Source organism: Eriocheir sinensis, chromosome 51, assembly GCF_024679095.1.
Source record: "Eriocheir sinensis breed Jianghai 21 chromosome 51, ASM2467909v1, whole genome shotgun sequence".
NCBI lineage: Eukaryota > Metazoa > Arthropoda > Malacostraca > Decapoda > Varunidae > Eriocheir > Eriocheir sinensis.
This window is the reverse complement of record NC_066559.1, coordinates 585,692-608,802: the sequence shown is the minus strand read 5'-3', so window position 1 is coordinate 608,802 and position 23,111 is coordinate 585,692. Positions and strand designations below refer to the sequence as shown.

The 23,111-nt window shown below is 44.4% G+C and overlaps 1 protein-coding gene across 1 annotated transcript in view; it reads right to left on the bottom strand.

Moving 5' to 3' along the window:
- Nucleotides 1-63: 63 nt before the first annotated feature.
- Nucleotides 64-23,111, bottom strand: part of LOC126982460 (protein FAM117B-like) — a 97,397-nt gene continuing 74,349 nt past the window's right edge. The window contains exons 2-8 of the mRNA XM_050834499.1: nucleotides 21,411-21,871; nucleotides 18,159-18,329; nucleotides 5,180-5,429; nucleotides 4,168-4,290; nucleotides 3,701-3,811; nucleotides 2,811-3,212; nucleotides 64-2,176 (exon numbers count right to left, since the gene is read on the bottom strand). Coding sequence (XP_050690456.1) covers nucleotides 1,992-2,176; nucleotides 2,811-3,212; nucleotides 3,701-3,811; nucleotides 4,168-4,290; nucleotides 5,180-5,429; nucleotides 18,159-18,329; nucleotides 21,411-21,860 — 1,692 coding nt within the window. The 5' untranslated portion in view covers nucleotides 21,861-21,871 and the 3' untranslated portion in view covers nucleotides 64-1,991. The remainder of the gene's footprint in view (nucleotides 2,177-2,810; nucleotides 3,213-3,700; nucleotides 3,812-4,167; nucleotides 4,291-5,179; nucleotides 5,430-18,158; nucleotides 18,330-21,410; nucleotides 21,872-23,111) is intronic.

The window sequence follows — 23,111 nt, the reverse complement described above, 5'->3', positions numbered from 1 at the left end:
AGAAGCAGCAAATAATAACTTGCAGACTGTAGTCCATAATGAGGTAAATAATGAAGAAATGTGTTGCCAAGTGGACTGTTTATTGCTGACAATGTTTTATTTGTGGCGCACGCACGTGATTCTCTGCCATAACCCATGACTTGTACCTGAGGAAGTGTTTTGGTTTTGGGAGGTGTGTGCTCAGTCCCTGGAGGTGTTGGCTGCTCCATGGGAAACACAGGAAAGGGTTGGCCATGACCAAGACAAGTGGTCTAAAGAACTGCATTTCCTGGAGGTTAGACTGTAGTGATGCACTTCACACAAACTCAATCAATACATACACTGCTCCAATAATTTACATAGTTTCATGACACTACAGAAGTGGTATATTATTGTACTATTTTGTGTCAGTGAACATTTCTGTAAAATAAAGCACAGATAAAAAAAAGTCACTATTGTTAATTAGTGAGAAATGTTTGCCATAGTAAATCCACTCTTGACAACCTTCACTTTCACCACATAACTTTTCAATCACTATTCTATTGCAAATGTCTTGTTTTTATTAGAAAGATAACCAAGATGAAAAATCTTAAAACACATACAATGCAATAGGGATATAGTTAGTATTCTAAATATTTCAAATGCAAATAAAAATTATAAATATGAGCTGCTGAAAGCTTAATGTAACATGCCAGTTACTGGAGGAAGCCTTGGCTGCCTCCACACAGAAACGCCTCACCCACACCCTCTCCATGACTAGTTATATAAGGCAAATGTTACTCATTACATCATAAACAACTTACATCATTAGTTCAAGCAGTTTCTTCAGTAAAAACAATATAGTTATAGTTATATCACCTATGTAACCGGTCTATTCTTAGTATGCAAATCTGCTATATACACAAAATTATTGATAAATCTTACACAATTCTTAGCTTCTCAAAACTACTCTAACACTGAATTAAAGGTTCACATACATCTTGGCCTTTTACTGTGAAACAAAACAATCTTCAAAATCTTACTGGAAATGGTCTGGGAAACAGGTTGTAGTCAAGGTACCCAGCAGAGTTGTGGGTTGCTACAGAGAGTGAGGAAGCCACAGCCATGGAAGGGCATATGGTGACCCCAGATCAGCCTAACCAATGACCTTCTTGAACATAAACACTTATGTTCTGAAAGTTTGAAAGTAATTACAAGGAAAACCTCTCTCAGTGGCATGACATGAGAACATGTCTGACTAACAAACAATGGCTCAGTGGCATGACATGAGAACATGTCTGACAAACAAACAATGGCTCAGTGGCATGACATGAGAACATGTCTGACAAACAAACAATGGCTCAGTGGCATGACATGAGAACATGTCTGACTAACAAACAATGGCTCAGTGGCATGACATGAGAACATGTCTGACAAACAAACAATGGAAATAGCTGACCTCAGCTGTTACATTCCACACACAGGAAAGTAATCAAAACATTTACATTATACCGTGAGGGTCTGAGACATTCTTGACCATAACCTCCAGTCAATAGTGATGGTAAAAAAAGAATCGTACATATATATCAGCTTAATATATGACACTTTTCCAGAAACACACACACACACACACACACACACACACACACACACACACACAAACGGCCCCCAACCAACTTCATGACTTGCTCAATGGAAGGAGTAAAGTCTGAAGAACACCATGACCATGTTTTCTATATGACTCATATCTAAATCATAGCTCCTGCAGGTTATGGTCCTGAGCACCTCACTTGTATTGCCATGAAGACAAATGTCAATCTTAAAATTAACTCCACCTGATACAGCTGCATCATGACAGTGTAATGTATCAGTGGTAAAGCCTCACTCAAGCTGCCTCCCGGAAAGCACCAACACCAACAGCAGGCGCAGTGCTGCCACCGCTGCAGGCCAGCAGGGGCAGGAGGGCATCATAGGCAGTTGCTGTGTGATGTGAAAACAATACTACTTAGTTATAGCAATAAGTTACCTTCTCCTCAATGGTTGTTGAAGAGACCAGAGTGTCTGAAGAAACCCAAATTAGATCGAGAGCGTGGCCCCAAGGAACGCTCTGGGGTAAGGGAGGTGGAGTGAGCACGAGGGCGGGGTGGGGCAGCCCCAGGACAGGGACTGGTGTCCACCTCACACCGTGTCACTGGCACCTCGTTGGAAGATCGGTCACCTGAGGAAAATTGTGCTACATTAATCTTTGAAAAGTATGAAGCTTGTGAAGAAATATCTATATAGCTTTCTACCAGTCAATCTGTAAACATACACACTCACTATGCTCTTTTGTTTCCTAGGAAAAAAAGTCAGGAGCATACGCTAAACCTCGGAGCTCATCTGTCTCAATAGCACTTGAGCCTGTGGTGGATAAGACTCCACTACCCCAGGACAAGTGTAACATCTAGGTTACCAAAGTTTACCTTCCCCAGTCCTTATGGGAGAATGAACAGCTAGGTGAAGTGCTGACTGCCTGGGCTGGGATTAACCCTGGGCCCATCGATTCATAGCTAAGAATGTTAACTACTGTACCACGGAGCACAGTTTGTTCCCAAGCTGACCTTCAAACTGAGGGGCACACAAGGGATAAGTTGTGCTTAACCACAGCAACCATTCTTTCTTTGGTTTGTGCTTGTAGTGAGTAAAAAAACTCTCATGGCAGACTGCGACACCCATATCACCACCATTCACCTTGTGTTGCTTTTCCCAGTTAGACAGTAAGAAATCCAAAAGGTAATGAATGAGCCATGAACTACCCATGTGTAGTGCAGAAATTTTGAATACATGATCAGTTTCAAGGTTCCAAAAGTTACCTTCACTCTTGGAAGGAGAGGTTCTGGCTGAGGAGGACATTGGCACAGCGTCATGGGGGATGAGTGAAGGGATGGCCTCCACACTCTCCATCAGCTCCAACAGGGGGTTGCGAGGCTCCATGCAAAGAGAGGCTCGAGTACGCGCCAGGTCCCGAGGCTCAATGCAAATAGAGTGCCTGTTCTTCTGCTTTCTGGTGGCATCTTGAGTCTGCTCCTGGGACTCAAGACACATGGAGTGGCGAGTCTTGGCAGAGGTTGGCATCTCCCGGACACCCTCGTACAAAGAGAGTCTGGAGCGTGGTGCGTCGCCGAGCAGTGGCCGCACTGGTGAGGATGGCCGAGGCCAGGCACAGGAGCCACGCAAGGAGGGGGAGGAGGCTAGAGAGGAGGAGCCCCCAGAACCTGCAGAACAAAAGGAACAGTTTGAATTGTAGCAATCATTTACTTTGTTACTGACATACAAGGGTTTAGTACAAATGATTCTCTGTTCCCTGCATCCTGTAAATGACAACTAAAAGGGTTGAGGGGAGAAAGCTTGGGGCATCTAACCTGGTATGTCCCCTTCCCACAAGCTGCTGTCATACATGTACTGAGAACTAAAATTTAAATTGGAAAGAAATAAAGAAAAGAAAATTTGGAGAAAAGGCACATGAACACACACACACACACAGTGGTTAGTGTGCTCACCTCACAGCCAAGTTATGTCACATTTTATAATTCAGAACCAGGAAAGTATATAAATAAATCTGCATAATTATGCTGCTTGCTTGTGGTCAAACAGTGAAGTAAAGAGAGAATGATATGAACATCCTAAATAGTAATAAGAATTCTGAAGGATTCACGTAGCCCCTTCTGGACTCACATAGGGCAGCAGCGGCACACTAACTGACCTGAGGTGTTAGAAGCTGACGTGGAGGTGCTGAACTTGTTGGAGGAGGTGACGGAGGAGGGCGGAGTGGCCACATCTGTGTCGCAGGAGCCAAGGTCAGGGTCAGCCAACACTAAGGGGGAAAAATCAAGTATGCCTGATACCTTTGATAAATAAGGCACTTGTAGATATTAACATGCACTACTAAACTTACTGGAAAGTACTCATTACTATAAGATATGATCATTTGAATAAATAAAAACTTCTAAATTCAGGTACTGAAATCAATGTTTTTAGAACAAGGAAAAATATCTTAGCAGAAATTTTTTGTTTCCTTTGTTTTCAGAAATAGAAGAAACAACAGTTGGAAAAACCTATAATGCTCAATAGATTACGTATAGGTTTTAGATTCAAATAGTCAAATAACACCAGTTAGTGCCATTTGTGTGTCAGTTTTAGGAACAGATGGAACTCCACTTGGCAACTTACGGGAGAATCTGTGGTGCCTGGTGAGGAGGCGGGAGTTGGTGCCTCCAGGGGAGTCCTCGCAGACGGTGTCACAGAGGCGCGCAATCTCTGGGGTGGAGCCACTCAGGCTGTACTGGATGCCACCTGCCAAACACAGCAAACACTAAAACACAACAGGCATAACAAAGAGGAACACCACACCTAACACAGCTGGATAAGTCTCTCTCCCTCATTTTTTCACAGCAAAGGAGGCAGCTCAAGGGCAAAACAGAAGTGATAAATAAAGCCCACTATAATATTGCTCTCCCACAAAAAGAGGACAGAAGGACATAAAACAATTTGGTAGGAGAGGTGTCTTAATACTCCCCTCATGAGATTGTTTATGTCATAGGAAAAAGAAATACAGATGAAGGAAAGCTGTTCCCGAGTTTACCAATGAAAGGGATGAAAGAATTAAAATACTGGTTAATTCTTGCATAAGGAATTTGGGAAGCATTGGGATGAGTTGAGTAGAAATTACTGTGCAGCAAGGCCATGAAGGTGGTGGAGGCATCCAAATAACAGTTAAAAAGAGCAGTCAATGAAAATATCGATAGAAGATAGACAGAGATGCAACACTGCTATGGAATTTAAGAGGTAGAAGACTGTTAGTAAGGGGAGGGGAGTTAATGAGACGAAAAGCCTTCGACTCCACTCTGTCCAAAAGGGCTGTGTGTGTGGAGTTCCCCACATGAGATGCATACTCCATATGAGGGCACACAAGGCCCCTGTATACGGATAGAAATTGTGAGGGGAAAAAACTGGTGGGGATGTTACCGAATGCCAAACCTCGAAAAGATGATTTAGTAATATGAGATAATAAGTCTCCAGTTGAGATTCTGAGTTAAGAATAAGTCAAGAATGTTTAATGTGGAAGGGGGCAGTTGAGAAATGTCAAAGAATGAGGGATAGTTGTTTGGAAGATGGTGTCTTGTGGTCAGGTGGAGAAATGAGTACCTTACACCTTAACCCCTCAACCCGAGGGACTACTCACTTGACTTGGGCGGTGGCGTGGTGTCGAGGTTGTTGTTGGTGTGATTGAGGTGCGTGGTGGAGGTGCCGCGGCGGAGGACGTTGCGCCGGTGTCTGGAGGCGTTGGTGGCCTCGAGCAGCAGGCGGTACCATTGGTCGAGCCCAGACTTGGCCCGCAGCAGCACGCGGCCTTCCCGGGGCAGCGACAGCGCCAGGGCCGGGCCGCCGCGCCGGTCCTGCCACTCCACGCACTCCACACAAGCCAAGTTCACCTGGGACGAGAGGGAGGGAGCCGTCAGGTCACAGCCACACAGGAAATGATGCAGTAAGAGCGGTGAAGCTAAAGGTATTTGTATGAATGGATTTGCGCATTATCGAGAAAAAGAACGCAGGGCTGCGGTTGCTATTGATAAGTTTAAAGCAAAAGTTAACACCCACCTGTTAATTACTTTGGGATTGTTTTGGTCCCCCTTTTTTTTCTAACCAGGTAACGATGTAATGCGAGCAGTAAAGTTAAAGGCAAGGTTGAAGGTATACGTGTGTTTATGGCCACCGACGCGAGTTATCGAGAAAAGAATGTAGTGCCGTGGTTGACAGTGTTAAAGCAAAAGTCACCATCCACCCTGGCATTGATTGCTTTTGCCCCCACCCACTTTTTTTATATTTTTATTTTTCTCCTAGCTGTAATCACTTACTTTTCATAATTATATCTGCTCATCGAGGAGACTCTGTTTAGGTCTAAATATCTTTTTCCCTAAATTTCTTTTCAAGGATCTCATTAATAATAATAGTAATAATAACAATAATAATAAATAATGAAACAAACGCATTCTACGCACGCCAAGTTGACCACAGGAAGGAATGACCGGCAACAGCAGTTCGAGATGACGTAATAGCAGCGATAAATTTACAGGTAGTTGTGCTGATGGCCACCGACGGTTATAGAAAACGATGTAAGAGTGTTGCGATGCGAAATAAACCAACACCAAGCACGCCAAGTTCAGCTGCGGAGGGAGCGGCCGAGCAGGCAACAGCTCCGAGGGAATGACACGGCAATACAAAGTGGTGGACGGGACGAAGTGCTGCTACCTTCATTGTCATCTGCCCGCATCACACACACACACACACACACACACACACACACACACACACAATAAATCTAAGTTGCGTTGTGGTATGAAATAAACGAAACACGAAACAGGAAGAGTAGCTATTTGAACTATGTCATAAAAAAAAAAAAAATAAATAAATAAATAAATAAATAAATAAAAATAAAAAACACGTAAACATGTACACTTTCTTTCTTTTCTTTCTTTCTTTTTTTTTTTTAATCATATGAGACAAACGCACTACATTCACAAGGTGCCCTCCACCGAGAGGAATAGACGCGCGCAGCTGTGTCCACTGATATCCGCCTTACCAATAGTGCCCTTCAGGACACCATTCTTCACGGCCACCGCGGCGCGCTGCCATGCATCCCTAAAGAAAACTGTAAATAGAACAGCACCTCATCGCGAAGCAACACGCATGCAGGCCACGCGATTCTTTCTCGTCGTTCAGAGGTCTCGGTGTCCCTGTCAGGCTGGCCTTAAACCAGGGTTGGCAATGTTTTTTTTTTTTTTACTAAAAGTATTCCATAAGTTAAATGATGTGCTCCAAAGATGGTAAAGTAAAACAACCTATTCATGTGCAATGATTCATTTATTCTCTTCAAGGTATATATATCTATATATCTCTATATATATATATATATATATATATATATATATATATATATATATATATATATATATATATATATATATATATATATATATATATATATATATATTTATTTATTTATTTATTTAAAAATAAGAAAATAATTTTTTTATTAAAAAAAAAAAATAAAAAAAAAAAAAATCAGCAACCCTGCCTTAAACAGCAGCACGCTCTTTAAATATAAGAGACGGCGCCTCGAGCACGACGGAACTCTCAAAACAACCATTCAGGGATTACGAGGGGAAGGGGAAGGCGAAGACCACCCTAGTCAACACAGCCCGGCGAGTTGTCTGGTTGTTGAAACTTAGCAGGACCCATTTGGCAGGAACTCGTTAAAGTTGTTGACAGAGAGGGAGGAGCCCGGGGGGGGGGGGGTTGAAGGTTAGGTAGAGAGAATAGGGAACGTACGGCAGTGTGTGTTTGACTGTGGATGTTGTGGATTGCTGAGACTCCACTAAGGACGAGAGAGCGTACTGAAGTGTTCCTTGAATGGGTGCACAGAACGAGAACAGGAAAACAATTTCTACGGTAAAGAAAATACTACTTGCTCCCTTAATTGTCTCCATTACCTCTGATGGCGGCCGTGTGTGGGATGCTTTGGGCTTTTGAGTGTGTAATAAAAAAAAGAATGCACTGCAGTAAACTTAAATCTGCTCTTGCTGAGTACAGATGACAAAAATGGTCGGTGCGTAGGATTTTGGGAATATTAAGGCTGGCATTATAAGACATTTTGCCATAACACATCAGCTATTTCTTAAGGTCAAAGAGGGGATCAATCGGGTTCTAATGAGTGTTTCTTTAGGTTCACGGTACAGAAGAAGGGTCAGACTACCACCAGGGTCATAAAACTACCCCTGGAAATGCCCACAACTCCTACGAAAGCCATGGCAAATATGTGTTCAAAGAGGGGATCAATCGGGTTCTAATGAGTGTTTCTTTAGGTTCACGGTACAGAAGAAGGGTCAGACTACCACCAGGGTCATAAAACTACCCCTGGAAATGCCCACAACTCCTACGAAAGCCATGGCAAATATGTGTTCAAAGAGGGGATCAATCGGGTTCTAATGAGTGTTTCTTTAGGTTCACGGTACAGAAGAAGGGTCATACTACCACCAGGGTCACAAAACTACCCCTGGAAATGCCCACAACTCCTACGAAAGCCTTGTCAAATATGCGTTCAAAGAGGGGATCAATCGGGTTCTAATGAGTGCTTCTTTAGGTTCACGGTACAGAAGAAGGGTCAGACTACCACCAGGGTCATAAAACTACCCCTGGAAATGCCCACAACTCCTACGAAAGCCTTGTCAAATATGTGTTCTTGGCCGGCGAAATGTCTCCTAACACGACCCTAAATGTTCATACCGTGCGTTTTACGGTTTTTGTCTTTCACACGCGAACTGGCGTTGTAAGATGACACTAAAACCAAAACTAAGGTAGAAATGTCAGACTATAAACTAAGACTGAAACCAAAAGTCCAAAACCAAAGTAAACCCAGACTTAAGACTTGGTTTGACCCAGGACTCAGACTTAAGAGGTTAAAAATGACAAAGTAAATACTAAGACCAAGACAAATTACTCGACGACTAAACACTCAGACCAAAACTAAAGATTACAGACCAACACAACGCGATGACGAAACACTGCGACCATAACACAAAACCAAGAAAAAAGAGCCACTTCCTCAGTTCGACGTAGTTTATTTGTAAGCTCCCTGAATATTAAAGTTCCTCAGTTCGACGTAGTTTATTTGTAAGCTCCCTGAATATTAAAGTTCCTCAGTTCGACGTAGTTTATTTGTAAGCTCCCTGAATATTAAAGTTCCTCAGTTCGCCGTAGTTTATTTGTAAGCTCCCTGAATATTAAAGTTCCTCAGTTCGCCGTAGTTTATTTGTAAGCTCCCTCCCTGAATATTAAAGTTCCTCAGTTCGCCGTAGTTTATTTGTAAGCTCCCTCCCTGAATATTAAAGTTCCTCAGTTCGCCGTAGTTTATTTGTAAGCTCCCTGAATATTAAAGTTCCTCAGTTCGACGTAGTTTGTTTGTAAGCTCCCTGAATATTAAAGTTCCTCAGTTCGACGTAGTTTATTTGTAAGCTCCCTGAATATTAAAGTTCCTCAGTTCGACGTAGTTTATTTGTAAGCTCCCTGAATATTAAAGTTCCTCAGTTCGACGTAGTTTGTTTGTAAGCTCCCTGAATATTAAAGTTCCTCAGTTCGACGTAGTTTGTTTGTAAGCTCCCTGAATATTAAAGTTCCTCAGTTCGACGTAGTTTATTTGTAAGCTCCCTGAATATTAAAGTTCCTCAGTTCGACGTAGTTTATTTGTAAGCTCCCTGAATATTAAAGTTCCTCAGTTCGACATAGTTTATTTGTAAGCTCCCTGAATATTAAAGTTCCTCAGTTCGCCGTAGTTTATTTGTAAGCTCCCTGAATATTAAAGTTCCTCAGTTCGCCGTAGTTTGTTTGTAAGCTCCCTGAATATTAAAGTTCCTCAGTTCGCCGTAGTTTATTTGTAAGCTCCCTGAATATTAAAGTTCCTCAGTTCGACATAGTTTATTTGTAAGCTCCCTGAATATTAAAGTTCCTCAGTTCGCCGTAGTTTATTTGTAAGCTCCCTGAATATTAAAGTTCCTCAGTTCGCCGTAGTTTATTTGTAAGCTCCCTGAATATTAAAGTTCCTCAGTTCGACGTAGTTTATTTGTAAGCTCCCTGAATATTAAAGTTCCTCAGTTCGCCGTAGTTTATTTGTAAGCTCCCTCCCTGAATATTAAAGTTCCTCAGTTCGACGTAGTTTATTTGTAAGCTCCCTGAATATTAAAGTTCCTCAGTTCGGCGTAGTTTGTTTGTAAGCTCCCTAACCAAAGTATCTGACTACGAAAGACTTGTATAGCGCTGGTTGTTCACATAAAACCTAAGAAATTTGAGACTATGGTGGAAAACTCTCTTCAGTACCTTGTGTCGAGTAGAAAACACGAACTTAATTAATGGAGAATATAGTTTGCTTTGAACGTTTAGAGTGGACTGTGGAAATGGCCCTAAGACCAAACACCAAGAGACCATCGTACCGCCACTCGCCCAAGCAGACCCGTAACACAATAGGGTACTCGAGGCGGTGAATGGGGCGATTAGGTTGATTGGCGGTGCTCTGGGACTTGCTAGGGGGCGGGTAATGATACTTAGGTGGAGGCGTGGGTGAAGGAAAGACAGGGAGAGGAGACGTGATGAGGTAAAGGGTGGGTGACTGGGTGAAGGAAAAACGGGAAGGAGAGGATCGGCCGTATTACTAAACATTTTGTGGCACTGAGGAAGGCGGCCAAGTGGAGGCGTGGTGCTGTGCTTGCTGTTCTGTGTCGTGTAGGGTAGCGTAATGCTGTGCGGGACGGTCATTGTACAGCTGCGAGGAGGGAGGACCGTTGCCAGATTATCGTACTCAGAGCCTCGTATTTACCGGTTTCTAAGCCGTAGCTATTGCCAAGAAACACCAATAATTAACCATTTTAACGATAACTATATACGAAGGCAGTTATTGGGGTCGAGAAGGCAGTCTTTGGGGTCGGAAATTGGCAAACATAGGAGGCTGAGTACGATAATCTGGCAGCGTTGGGAGGGAGGAAAACGGGAGTGGCGTCGTGTTCCGTGGATGGTTATCGTCCACTAGCCTGACGCAGGAGCCTCCCTCCTCGGAAAGGGCGGGGCACTCTGGAAGGCTGATGAAAGCCGAGGAAGCTATGGTAGGCTGCCTGGGTGTGAGTAAAAGGTGCCTATAATACATGCACTGCGGGGTAACTAACTAAAAGGCGCGTCGCTAATATGGCGAGTTAACTTTCCGCTAGTTTGACGGGGGTTACTGACGACGCCAATTATTTTACAAGAATAAACTGTTTTCATTTGTAGAAATGTTCCTTTTTATTGATGATTCACACACACACACACACAACATTACATATCTAATCCGACAATAAATGCAAGAAAATAGTAGATAGTTATTACGGCAGGCATGTAAACTTTGAGTCGTTACCTAATTGACAGGGATAAAGTTTTGCGGTAAGATTATTTCGCCATAATAGTTGGAAAGTTGGAAAGTTTCGTTTAGTCGGCGCAACATCTGTGGTCATATGCCGGAGAGACAGGAGGGGAAGGAATTATAGGAGAAGGGAATAGACCCAAGGAGACGGGACACAACCCCCGATTAATACCTGGTACCCATTCACTGCTGGGTGGACAGGGGCGTAGGGTATCGGAAAAGCCGCCCAAAGTTTTCCCACTCCGCCCGGGAATCGAACCCGGGCTCTCTCGGTTGTGAGCCGAGTGTGCTAACCACTGCACCACGAAGCCCCCCGCCATAACAGTCACTCACAAAAAAAGAGATATGAACCATTTCCAACAATAAACAATTTGTTTGAACACATCGAACATGCTCAATATTCAGTTGTCGTGACACAATGAGACATAAATAGAACGACGATAAAACTTCCAGGAAACACTGAAGGAAGAGGAAACACAGGACAAAAAAAATGCCAAACAGGATACGGGTGGCAAGATCATGTGTGTGTGTGTGTGTGTGTGTGTGTGTGTGTGTGTGTGTGTGTGTGTGTGTGTAATTCACCATGTTCTGACCACGCAGTAGACTCGCACTCACCATCCAGTACCTTCCGCTGAAACCTCACACCCACACACCCGGGAGGCGGGACACAACCCCCGACTTAAACCCGTTACCATTCACTGCTGGGTGGACAGAGGGCAAGAATTAAAGGAGACTGCCCATCCGTCTCCACTCCACACGAGAATCTAACCCGGGACCTCTCGGTTGTGACGCGAGCGCGCTAACCACTGTACCACAGAGATCCGTTACTGAACTACAGATCTCTATTGTGTGTGTGTGTGTGTGTGTGTGTGTGTGTGTGTGTGTGTGTGTGTGTGTGTGTGTGTGTGTGTGTGTGTGACGAAAAATATGACCAGTTAAAACGCAAGCTACATAAAAATATTTAAAAAAACATTGACTACAGCTACGTAGAAACTAGACAAAACAAAAACTTCACGGTGTTCGTAGCCTACATAACCAGACAACAAAATTTCATCACTGAATATGTCTTTTATATCATCCAAGTCGCAAGGTTGAAGGTAGTGGTCACCGTCCGCGGCCGCCTGCACCGCCCGCCTCATCACCACGCACGCCGCGGACCGCCTTGCCTCACCTTCCCGTGCCTGTCTCTCCTCGCCTCGCATAAACTCGCCTCGCCTGTCCAGCCTCGCGTCTCAACGGCCTTGGCACCTCACAAAGAGTTGCGAGGTAGGGCAGGGGCAAGGGAAGGCATGGGACGGGCAGGGGGGCAGGGGCAGAGAGGCGGGGCAAGGTGACGCAAGTAAACTGTTTGCATTCCCCTGTTCGGAGTGTGACAGGTAACGGTGGAATACAAAGCCGCCTGGAGGGAGGGTTTAGTGGGTCAAGGTTGTTTGCTTTCATTGGACAACACTGACGCTGTTCTGAATAAAATTTCTTTTCAAAGTGACCACACCAGATTGTCTTCTAAGTGTTTATATTCAGACCAAATGTTCCTTTCAAAACTAACCACACACAAGTTAGTCACCCACCAACACCTACAACTGTTATGTATACAACTGAAAATTAAAGCTGACCAGACCAAACTGTCTCAAATCAACCGGCTAAGACTTTCCTGTAAATCTAAGTTGTCAAATTTTCTTTCACCGGCCTGGGAAAAAAAAAAAAAAAATAACAGTTCTTATTCGCCCACCAACACCTACAAACTGTTCTATACTTATACGACTCTGGTCTCCCTTCTCTAGGCACAAAAAAATAAAATTAAAAAAACTTCCAAACCTAATAACTCCACACAACGCTAGTAACCAAGAGTCTCTAATAAATAACCGTATAATTAAGCAGATACTAATTTGTTAAACGTAATAAACTGGGAGTAACGAAGCCAGTAATAATCTATAATAATACTCTCTCTCTCTCTCTCTCTCTCTCTCTCTCTCTCTCTCTCTCTCTCTCTCTCTCTCTCTCTCTCTCTCTCGTTACAGCGGTGATTTTCAGAAGGAACAGCCTGATTCAACCGCTCCCATATAAGACTTGTTCGTGTAATGCTTCCTTCCATGCAGCCTCCCGCTCCGCCCTCTCTCCTGAAGGCACGTTTCCCCTCTCCCTGCCCTCCGTCCCTCTCTTCCCTCGCCCCTCCCAATCCCTCTCCCTCCCTACCAACAGTCGCCTTTTTTTCCCAACAGTAATGTAGACAGTTTAAGGGCAACAAAGACGGGAAACAGAATAGCTCTCTAACCACTCGTCCAGTAAAAAGTAGTTAAGTATAGAGGCCAGAGGAGGGGTCAGCTTCGGATGGAGAGGCGTCTTGATCCTCCCCTTTTGAGAGAGAGAGTTCAAGTCACAGGCAGAAGGAAATACACCGTGCCTTGCCCCACCACCATCTAGCGAACAAGAACAACAGCTAAAAATAAGAAAAATAAGCATAACAAAAATACACAATACCAAAAACGAGCTTGAACCATTAGCTTTAGTAGTTCATAATGGATCTGAATGAAAAGCTCATCACTAGAAAAAATAAAACGCGTAAATGACAAAAAAATAACATATTACCGAAATGGGGGAGGCGGTGGCTGAATGGATAGCGTGACGGCGCCGCGTTCAAGACGACGCGAGTTCAATCCCCGCCCGGTGCCACAAAGCTGGGATTTTTCAGCCGCCGCCGAGTGGCTTAAAACTACCCACATGCTGTCCAGAAGACCACCTATCAACCCGGACTCTAGATTCTAGGATTAAAGATGAGCCCCGGCCATCAGGATCCACCGGGAAGAAGCCTACCAGCGCAATAGGCCACGACGTAAAAAAAAAAAAAAAAAAAAAAAAACGTCGTATCATTAGCCTAGTTTGTATTGGATCCGAATCCACTTAAAAGAACCCGACTGATCTCCTTTTTGACCTTTAGAAGTAGTCGATGTGAGACCCGACAGCATTTGACACTCCCGACCTTTCATCCCATCTTTCCTCCTGCATACCTTCTTACGGATCTACGACGCGTTATATGCTCTGTACTTCCGTGGTGAGATTTCAACTTTCCTCCTGCATGCCTTTTAATGAGTCAACGCCGCTTTCTACGTTGGTCTACATTTCCGTAGCTTAACCCGTCCGCTGCGATTGTCATGGATTTGGCCCTCAGTGGTAGCCTGGTAACATATAGTCCCAGGTCTTTCTCTGCCTCTGTGGTGGGTAGCGCAGTGTTTCCCATGTGGTATTGGTGTGCTGGATATCCCCTCCCAAGGTGCAGGACGTAACATTTCTCTTCATTGAATTGTAGCAGACACTTTTTAATTCCACTGCTGTAGCTTGGTGATGTCTTCTTGTAGGAAATCCGCGACCAAGGGGTTAATGCGACCCACTTCTTGCCTCGTGAGAATTAGACTTCCCTCCTGTATAGCTGTAATGAATCTATACTACGGAGTCAACGCCGCTTTCTATGTATGGTTTGTATTTCCATGGAGGTGGCTGGCGTCGTGAGAATTCGTGTGTTCCAGAAAGTGATGTTCCCAGACAACGCCTCATCCTGGTTCCCCGCTGACCGCTTGGTGCATGCGACACGCGAGCAACGTTGCCAGATTGTCGTACTCAGTTTCTCAAATTTTCCCGATTTCCATGCCCAAAACTGTTTCCTGGGCCACAACAACGAGATTTATTTGCAGTTATTGTTGAAATGGTTTATTCTTCCTGTTTTCTGGTGATATGTATGGGGGAGAAGCTGGTAAATGTGATGCTTCGAGTACGATAATCTGGCAACGGTGCACGGGAGGGACACGCACGCAAAAACACGAACCTAAATGCCTTCAGGAGGAGAAAATTATCGAGCTCTTCTATATCAGCAAGGGAAAATTATCGTGCTCTATTATGATCGCGGTGAAGATTATCGTGTTCTGCTGTATCGAGGGGAAGATTATCGTGCTCAGCTGTATCGAGGGGAAGATTATCGTGCTCTTTTATCCTCCAAGGGAAATTATCGTGCTCTGCTGTATCGAGGGGAACATTAACGGGCTCTTTGATCTTCGAAAGGAAATTATCGTGCTCTGCTGTATCGACGGGAACATTATCGTGCTCTTTTATCTTCGAAGGGAAATTATCGTGCTCTGCTGTATCGAGGGGAAGATTATCGTGCTCTTTGATCTTCCAATGGGAAACTATCGTGCTGTGCTGTATTATGTTGGGGAAGATTATCGCGCTCTTCTATATTAACGAGGTGAGAATTACCGAGTTCTGCACGAGCATGTAATACTTAACCTATGCCTCGAAAGGGGGAAGTAACAGTGTCAAATTCTACTAAACTATCCCTACTTTTATTTTAATTACCTACTGTTTGTCTGCGCGCGTGATAACCTTCTTCATCTTCGTCTCATGAAAGAAATATTACCATAGTGTGGATACTTAAACGTGTTGTGAGCTGAACAATCCAAGGCCCGTATTGTTAAACGTATCACACGGCACCTCATGATGAATGTTGAATGAATATTATCGAGTATGCACCAAAACTTTCGCCATGCAAACATTTAAGAACGAATTTCTATATTATTCGCGTCTCCAAGGTATATTATCAACACAACTAAAATATTAACCTTCAAAACATAGGAACACGCACGCGTTGTAGAGTCCAAGGTTGGTATTTGTAAGACACTTTCGCTTTTCACATCAACTATTTCTAAACGTCAAAGAAGGGATCAATCGGGTTCTAATGAGCGTTTCTTTAGGCTCATGCTGCTATAGAAGGATCAAACTACCACCAGGGTCATAAAACTACTAATGGAAATGCCCTAAACTCATACGAAAGCCTTGTCAAATTTGTGAACTTGGGCGACGAAATCTTTTAAAATACGACCCCAAGCCTCGCGTGAAAATACTACCGAATGTTACTAAATAATTTTACTCAAAACAAATTAATTCGAATGTTTTCTCGAGTATCAGAAAGTGGTGAACAGGGGAAACTCTGATATGCGTTATGAACACCCCCGCTCTTATAACATTATCACAGAGAGGTTATCATTATCTTCACTCTTAATACCCTATAATAAACGTTACTAAAGCTGCGATTGGCATGGATTTGGCCTTCACTGGTAGCCTGGTAACATATACTCCCAGGTCTCTCTCTGGCTCCGTGGTGGATAGTGGAGTGTTTCCCATGTGGTATTGGTGTGCTGGATATCTCCTCCCAAGGTGCAGGACTTTACATTTTTCTTCATTGAATTGTAGCAGCCACTTTTTGTTCCATTCCTGTAGCTTGGTGATGTCTTCTTGTAGGAAATCCGCAGTCAAGGGGTTAAGAAAAATATCATATGCGTTACTAAAAACCTAAATCCACTCTTGCAGCGTCATCGCGTACGTACCTAATATGTACCTTCCCTTTAAATACCACCATGAGACTAAAAGCATAAATTCACTCCTGAAACATTATCACACGCGCCACTAATACCTTAAATACACTCTTTAAAGCCGCAGATTACCACGTTTTCGTTTTACTCCTCGAATCTGAATAGCAAACATTACTGCACGCTACAACATTTACCTAATATATTATACCTCTTTGCGGGTTCTGTGTTCTCCACGTCTCAGAGGGTGAAAGCGTTATTGCTATAGACAGCACACTACACATATCTTAGGGCTAGTTTCACAGTTCCCCATGACGGGTTAGTAAGCTCCCACACCAATACCAAAGCCTTCGAAATTTCCCTGTATAGTGTCTGGTGTTTATATTTAAGTTCACAAATTTGAGGAAACTATACAGGAAAAATCTTGTGTATTTAGTGTGGCATTGAAGACCTCACCGTTTTGGATTGTATGGGATTCTATAGTTTGGTTCGGGCTGTTACGAAGACACTGTGCTGGACTGTGAAATCGCCTCTTAATCTATGGGAACGGCTCTCAAGACTCAAACCCCGTCCATATAATCAGACAGAAGGAGGCGGAAGAGAAGTGACGGTGAGGGAGGCCGTGGCAGTGACAGAGGTGATGGCAATGGCAGTGACCGACGTGATGGGAATGGGGGTGTTACGGGTGATGGAAACGGCGGTGTTAATGGGAATGTATGGCGACGGTGAGTGGCAATGAGGCCGACATGGTTGATGGAAAAGGATGGATATAGTCACTGCAACGGGAGAGGAGTTAACGCTCTCTCTCTCTCTCCTCCTTCCCCTTCTCCTCCTCCCTCCTCATCCTCCTCCCTCTCCCTTTCTCTTCTCCCCCCCCCCCTCCTCTCCTTCTCTCTAACTGAGGGGCGTGGCAGTGAAGTGAGAATAAGACATGCTTGTTAGCCACTCACGTCACGTATGAAGGAGCGAGAGCAGGGGCGAGGCTGTTACTACTGCTAATGCTACTCCTCCTCCTCCTCCTACTACTACTACTACTACTACTACCTAACTAACTAACTGGACGAACGTATCCACACTTGTAATAGTAGAAGTAACAAGTATTATCATTATTATTTTTTTATTATATATTATTACTATTATTATTCGACACCGTGCAATAGGTCGAGCCGGAGGAGTACAAATGCTATACGTTACAAAGAAAGAGAGAATTAATGATGAAAGGAAAGATAAGGTATGATCGATCTGCGGGCCAAGTGACAGGATGAAGCATTGAGGAAAACAGTTAAAGGAAAGTTGCATTCAGTTAGATTTATATTCATGAAAGAAGAAAAGAAGCAGAAGATCAAAAGAAAGAGAAAAGGAAGATGATGGTGATGAAGAAAAATAAAATAAGAGGAAAACGAGTAAAAAGTAAAAGAAGAAAAGAAGAAAAAGGAAAACAGGAAAAGAAAAGTCGAAGAAAATAAAGAAAAAGAAAAAACAAATCACGAAGGAGGAAGGAAAGAAGGAAAGAAGGAGGAGGAGAACAGGTATGCTAAGTAGGTAATTTATAAGTGAATGACTCCAGCTGTGTCATGGGAATTATTTGAACTTTTAAAGGTGCAATGTGTGTGTGTGTGTGTGTGTGTGTGTGTGTGTGTGTGTGTGTGTGTGTGTGTGTGTGTGTGTTTATATTTGTGTACACCTTCCAATCTAACCTAACTTAATCTAACATACTCAAATTTAACCTAACCTAACCTAATCTAATCTAACATGACGCAGCACCCCTCACCTTGAATATGAAGGACCAATCTAACCTAAGTTAATCTAACATACCTTAATTTAACCTAACCTAACCTAATCTACCATGACGCAGCATCCCTCACCTTGAATATGAAGGACCCCATCTCGGAGTACTTTGTGGAGCCGCGCCTGAAGCACGCCAGGTAGTCCCGCGTCAGCACGAAGTAGCGCTCCTTCCAGCGGGAGAAGAGGCGGTCCCGGGCCTGCAGCAGTACACCCTTGCGCAGCGCCGGCACCGACACCAGCCCGTCCTCCTGCGGCCGAGGGAGAACAGGACTGATCAGCAACACTTAGCCTACTATTATTACAGAAGACGAAGCAGGTAAAGAGGGAAGAGTGCGGATTGAGTCAACTATTTCTAGAGGCCAAGATCAGTCGGGTCCTAATGAGTGTTTTTTTAGGTAGATAGTACAGAAGGGTCAAACTACTACTAGGTTTATAAAATTACACCTGCCAATGCTCAAAATTACTACGAAAGCCTTGTCAAAGTTCACAAAACCTGGATATCCTCCTACGAACTCCTATGAAAGCCTTGTCAAAGTTCACAAAACCTGGATATCCTCCTACGAACTCCTATGAAAGCCTTGTCAAGTTCACAAAACCTGGATATCCTCCTACGAACTCCTATGAAAGCCTTGTCAAAGTTCACAAAACCTGGATATCCTCCTACGAACTCCTATGAAAGCCTTGTCAAAGTTCGCAAAACCTGGATATCCTCCTACGAACTCCTATGAAAGCCTTGTCAAAGTTCACAAAACCTGGATATCCTCCTACGAACTCCTATGAAAGCCTTGTCAAAGTTCACAAAACCTGGATATCCTCCTACGAACTCCTATGAAAGCCTTGTCAAAGTTCGCAAAACCTGGATATCCTCCTACGAACTCCTATGAAAGCCTCGTCAAGTTCACAAAACCTGGATATCCTCCTACGAACTCCTATGAAAGCCTTGTCAAAGTTCACAAAACCTGGATATCCTCCTACGAACTCCTATGAAAGCCTTGTCAAAGTTCGCAAAACCTGGATATCCTCCTACGAACTCCTATGAAAGCCTTGTCAAAGTTCACAAAACCTGGATATCCTCCTACGAACTCCTATGAAAGCCTTGTCAAAGTTCGCAAAACCTGGATATCCTCCTACGAACTCCTATGAAAGCCTTGTCAAAGTACAAAAAACATGGATATCCTTCTACGAACTCCTATGAAAGCCTCGTCAAGTTCACAAAACCTGGATATCCTCCTACGAACTCCTATGAAAGCCTTGTCAAAGTTCACAAAACCTGGATATCCTCCTACGAACTCCTATGAAAGCCTTGTCAAAGTTCACAAAACCTGGATATCCTCCTACGAACTCCTATGAAAGCCTCGTCAAGTTCACAAAACCTGGATATCCTCCTACGAACTCCTATGAAAGCCTTGTCAAAGTTCGCAAAACCTGGATATCCTCCTACGAACTCCTATGAAAGCCTTGTCAAAGTTCACAAAACCTGGATATCCTCCTACGAACTCCTATGAAAGCCTTGTCAAAGTTCACAAAACCTGGATATCCTCCTACGAACTCCTATGAAAGCCTTGTCAAAGTTCACTAAACCTGGATATCCTTCTACGAACTCCTATGAAAGCCTTGTCAAAGTTCGCAAAACCTGGATATCCTCCTACGAACTCCTATGAAAGCCTTGTCAAAGTTCACAAAACCTGGATATCCTTCTACGAACTCCTATGAAAGCCTTGTCAAGTTCACAAAACCTGGATATCCTCCTACGAACTCCTATGAAAGCCTTGTCAAGTTCACAAAACCTGGATATCCTCCTACGAACTCCTATGAAAGCCTTGTCAAAGTTCGCAAAACCTGGATATCCTTCTACGAACTCCTATGAAAGCCTTGTCAAGTTCACAAAACCTGGATATCCTCCTACGAACTCCTATGAAAGCCTTGTCAAAGTTCACAAAACCTGGATATCCTCCTACGAACTCCTATGAAAGCCTTGTCAAAGTTCACAAAACCTGGATATCCTCCTACGAACTCCTATGAAAGCCTTGTCAAAGTTCGCAAAACCTGGATATCCTCCTACGAACTCCTATGAAAGCCTGGTCAAAGTTCACAAAACCTGGATATCCTCCTACGAACTCCTATGAAAGCCTTGTCAAAGTTCACAAAACCTGGATATCCTCCTACGAACTCCTATGAAAGCCTCGTCAAGTTCACAAAACCTGGATATCCTCCTACGAACTCCTATGAAAGCCTTGTCAAAGTTCACAAAACCTGGATATCCTTCTACGAACTCCTATGAAAGCCTTGTCGAGTATATGTGAACTTGGGCGCCGAGATGTTTAAAAATATGGCCCTATTATAAGCTGCCTGTTCAGAAGCCCGAAAACATTTGAGACGCCGAGAAAATTAAACCAAGAGCGAGAAGGAGGAAGAGGAGGAGAGAATGTTGATAATGGAAATGGAGGAACAGTGGGGTAGGGTAAAAAATATCCTAAAATACACAACAAACAAATACTACTACTACTACTACTAAGACTGGGGTCGAAGTTTAATATATGCAGATTGGATAGTGAAAAAAAGTATTGGAAAGGGCACGCGCTCTGGGGAAAAATTGGAAGGGGTTTGGAAGGAACTCGTCATTACAAGACAAGGAAGATATTAAAGGTCGTGATGGGGGGGGGTTAGGAAACTCAGAGGAGCAGAAAATCGGGGTGAAAGGGAGAGTCTGGACTGCAAAGTTTGGGGTACGAACATGAGGCTGGACACACACACACACACACACACACACACACACACACACACACACACACACACACACATCGTCACTCCCTCACTCCTACCCTCCCACCTTCACCCATTTACCTCACTCACTCATCCATTCCCCGTATTCCACCTACACCCACTCCCTCCACTTGTCCCCCTCTCTCCCTTACACTCTCCCTGCCTTCCATCCTTTCCTGCCTACAGCATATCCTGCCTATCACCCATTTCACTCCCTTTACTTCTCCATACCCATTCTCTCCCTGCCTCCCACCCTTCCTCCATGCCTCTCTATCCACACTGCCTCCCACTCACTCACTCCCTAACTGCCCTCTCTCCCTGCCTCCCACCCTTCCCTCCCTCCCTCTAATTCGTCTAGCCACCCTGTCTCCCACTCATTCATTCTCTCACCCACACACTCCCTGCCTTCAACCCTTCCCTAGCTCCCTGCCTTTAATTCATCTATCCACCCTGCCTCACTCAATCACCCCCTCACCCACTCTCTTTATCTCCCACCCCCTCACTCCTGCCTTCCATCCATTCGCTACCCCTCTTCCACCCTTTCAACCCCTTTCCCCCCTTCTCACCTGGTCGCTCTCCGGGGTGACGGGCCTGAGGGAGTGCTGTGAGAGGGACGAGATGGAGCGGATGAGGACGTGAGGCGGCGTGTACATGAGCTGGTTCTCGAGGCTGCTCTTGGCGGGCGTGGCGGGCTGCGGCGGAGAGCACGAGGAGGCCGCCGCCGCCGCTATGGCCGCCAGGGGGGACTTGCGGCCGCCCCCCATCAGGCCGCCGCCGCCGCCGCCACTCTTGCCCGTCACGCCCATGCTCGTCTTGCTTCCGTTGCTTGTCTTCAGCCCCCCGCCGCCGTTGCCGCCGCCGCCGCCGCCGCCAACCTTGCCCCCGCCGACACTCACACCATTCGTTCCTTTCCCCTCCCCGCCCAAGCCTCCTCCGCCCCTGTCGCCGCCGCCGCCGCCTCTGTCACTGCCCCCGCCGCCGCCGCCACCTCCGCCTCCAGAGGTCTCCACAAGCATCGTCAGGCAATCTGTGAGGAAGGGAAAAGGTAATTAGGTTAGGTTAGGTTAAATTAGGGTATGTAAGATTAGGTTAGGTTAGGTTAGGTTAGGTTAAATTAGGTCATGTTAGATTAGGTTAGGTTAGGTTAGATTAGGTTAGGTTAGATTAGGTTATGTTAGATTGGAAGGTGTACACAAATAAACACACACACACACACACACACACACACACACACACACACACACCTTGCACCTTTAAAAGTTCAAATAATTCCCATGACACAGCTGGAGTCATTCACTTATAAATTACCTACTTAGCATACCTGTTCTCCTCCTCCTCCTCCCCTCCTCCTCTCCTCTTTTCTCCTCCTCCTCCAACTCCTCCGGAATAAGGCACCCAACACATAATTCACTGGGGGGGGGAGAGAGAGAGAGAGAGAGAGAGAGAGAGAGAGAGAGAGAGAGAGAGAGAGAGAGAGAGAGAGAGAGAGAGAGAGAGAGAGAGAGAGAGAGAGAGCACTGTCCTCCCAAGCTGGTGGTGGTGGTGGTGAAGGATGAAGGAGGAGGAGAAGGAGGAGGAGGAGGAGGAGGAGGGGAATGAACGAAGAGTGCAAGGGAAGACTTGAGGACAATAAACGCATGGAAAAAGAGAGAGAGAGAGAGAGAGAGAGAGAGAGAGAGAGAGAGAGAGAGAGAGAGAGAGAGAGAGAGAGAGAGAGAGAATATGAAGCCGCTTTGTCTGCCGCCGCCCGGCTTGGCTTCCTCTGCGATAGCCTGGAGAAGGAGAAGGAGGAGGAGGAGGAGGAGGAGGAGGAGGACCAATTTAAGCACAATCGTATAATATCCTCAACAAAACTTTATTCTTCTAATTACTAACATTCTCATTCTTTTTACTTTCTATCATCCTCTTTTTGTCATTATTATTACTATTATTATAACGATTACTATCAGACCATTTATTTACGGAAGATAATCAACACGCTAAGATAAAAGACGGTAGACTAATATGAATGGAGTTCAGTAAAAAGTAGAAAAAAATTAACGGAGTCTTCTATAGGTAATCCGCATCGCTCACCTTGGCCAAAATTTATTTCTGAGGACAGTCGCCATTAGTCAATCAGTTCTTATCGAAACAGCATCGTTCATTCTACTCTCATTTACTTCTTGATGAACTCCCTCTTCCTCATTTTCTTTCTCCTATTCTTTATCTTTTCTTGTAGTCTTTCCTTGTGGTTGTCTATTTATTTTTTTTCTCTCGATTTTCTTCTT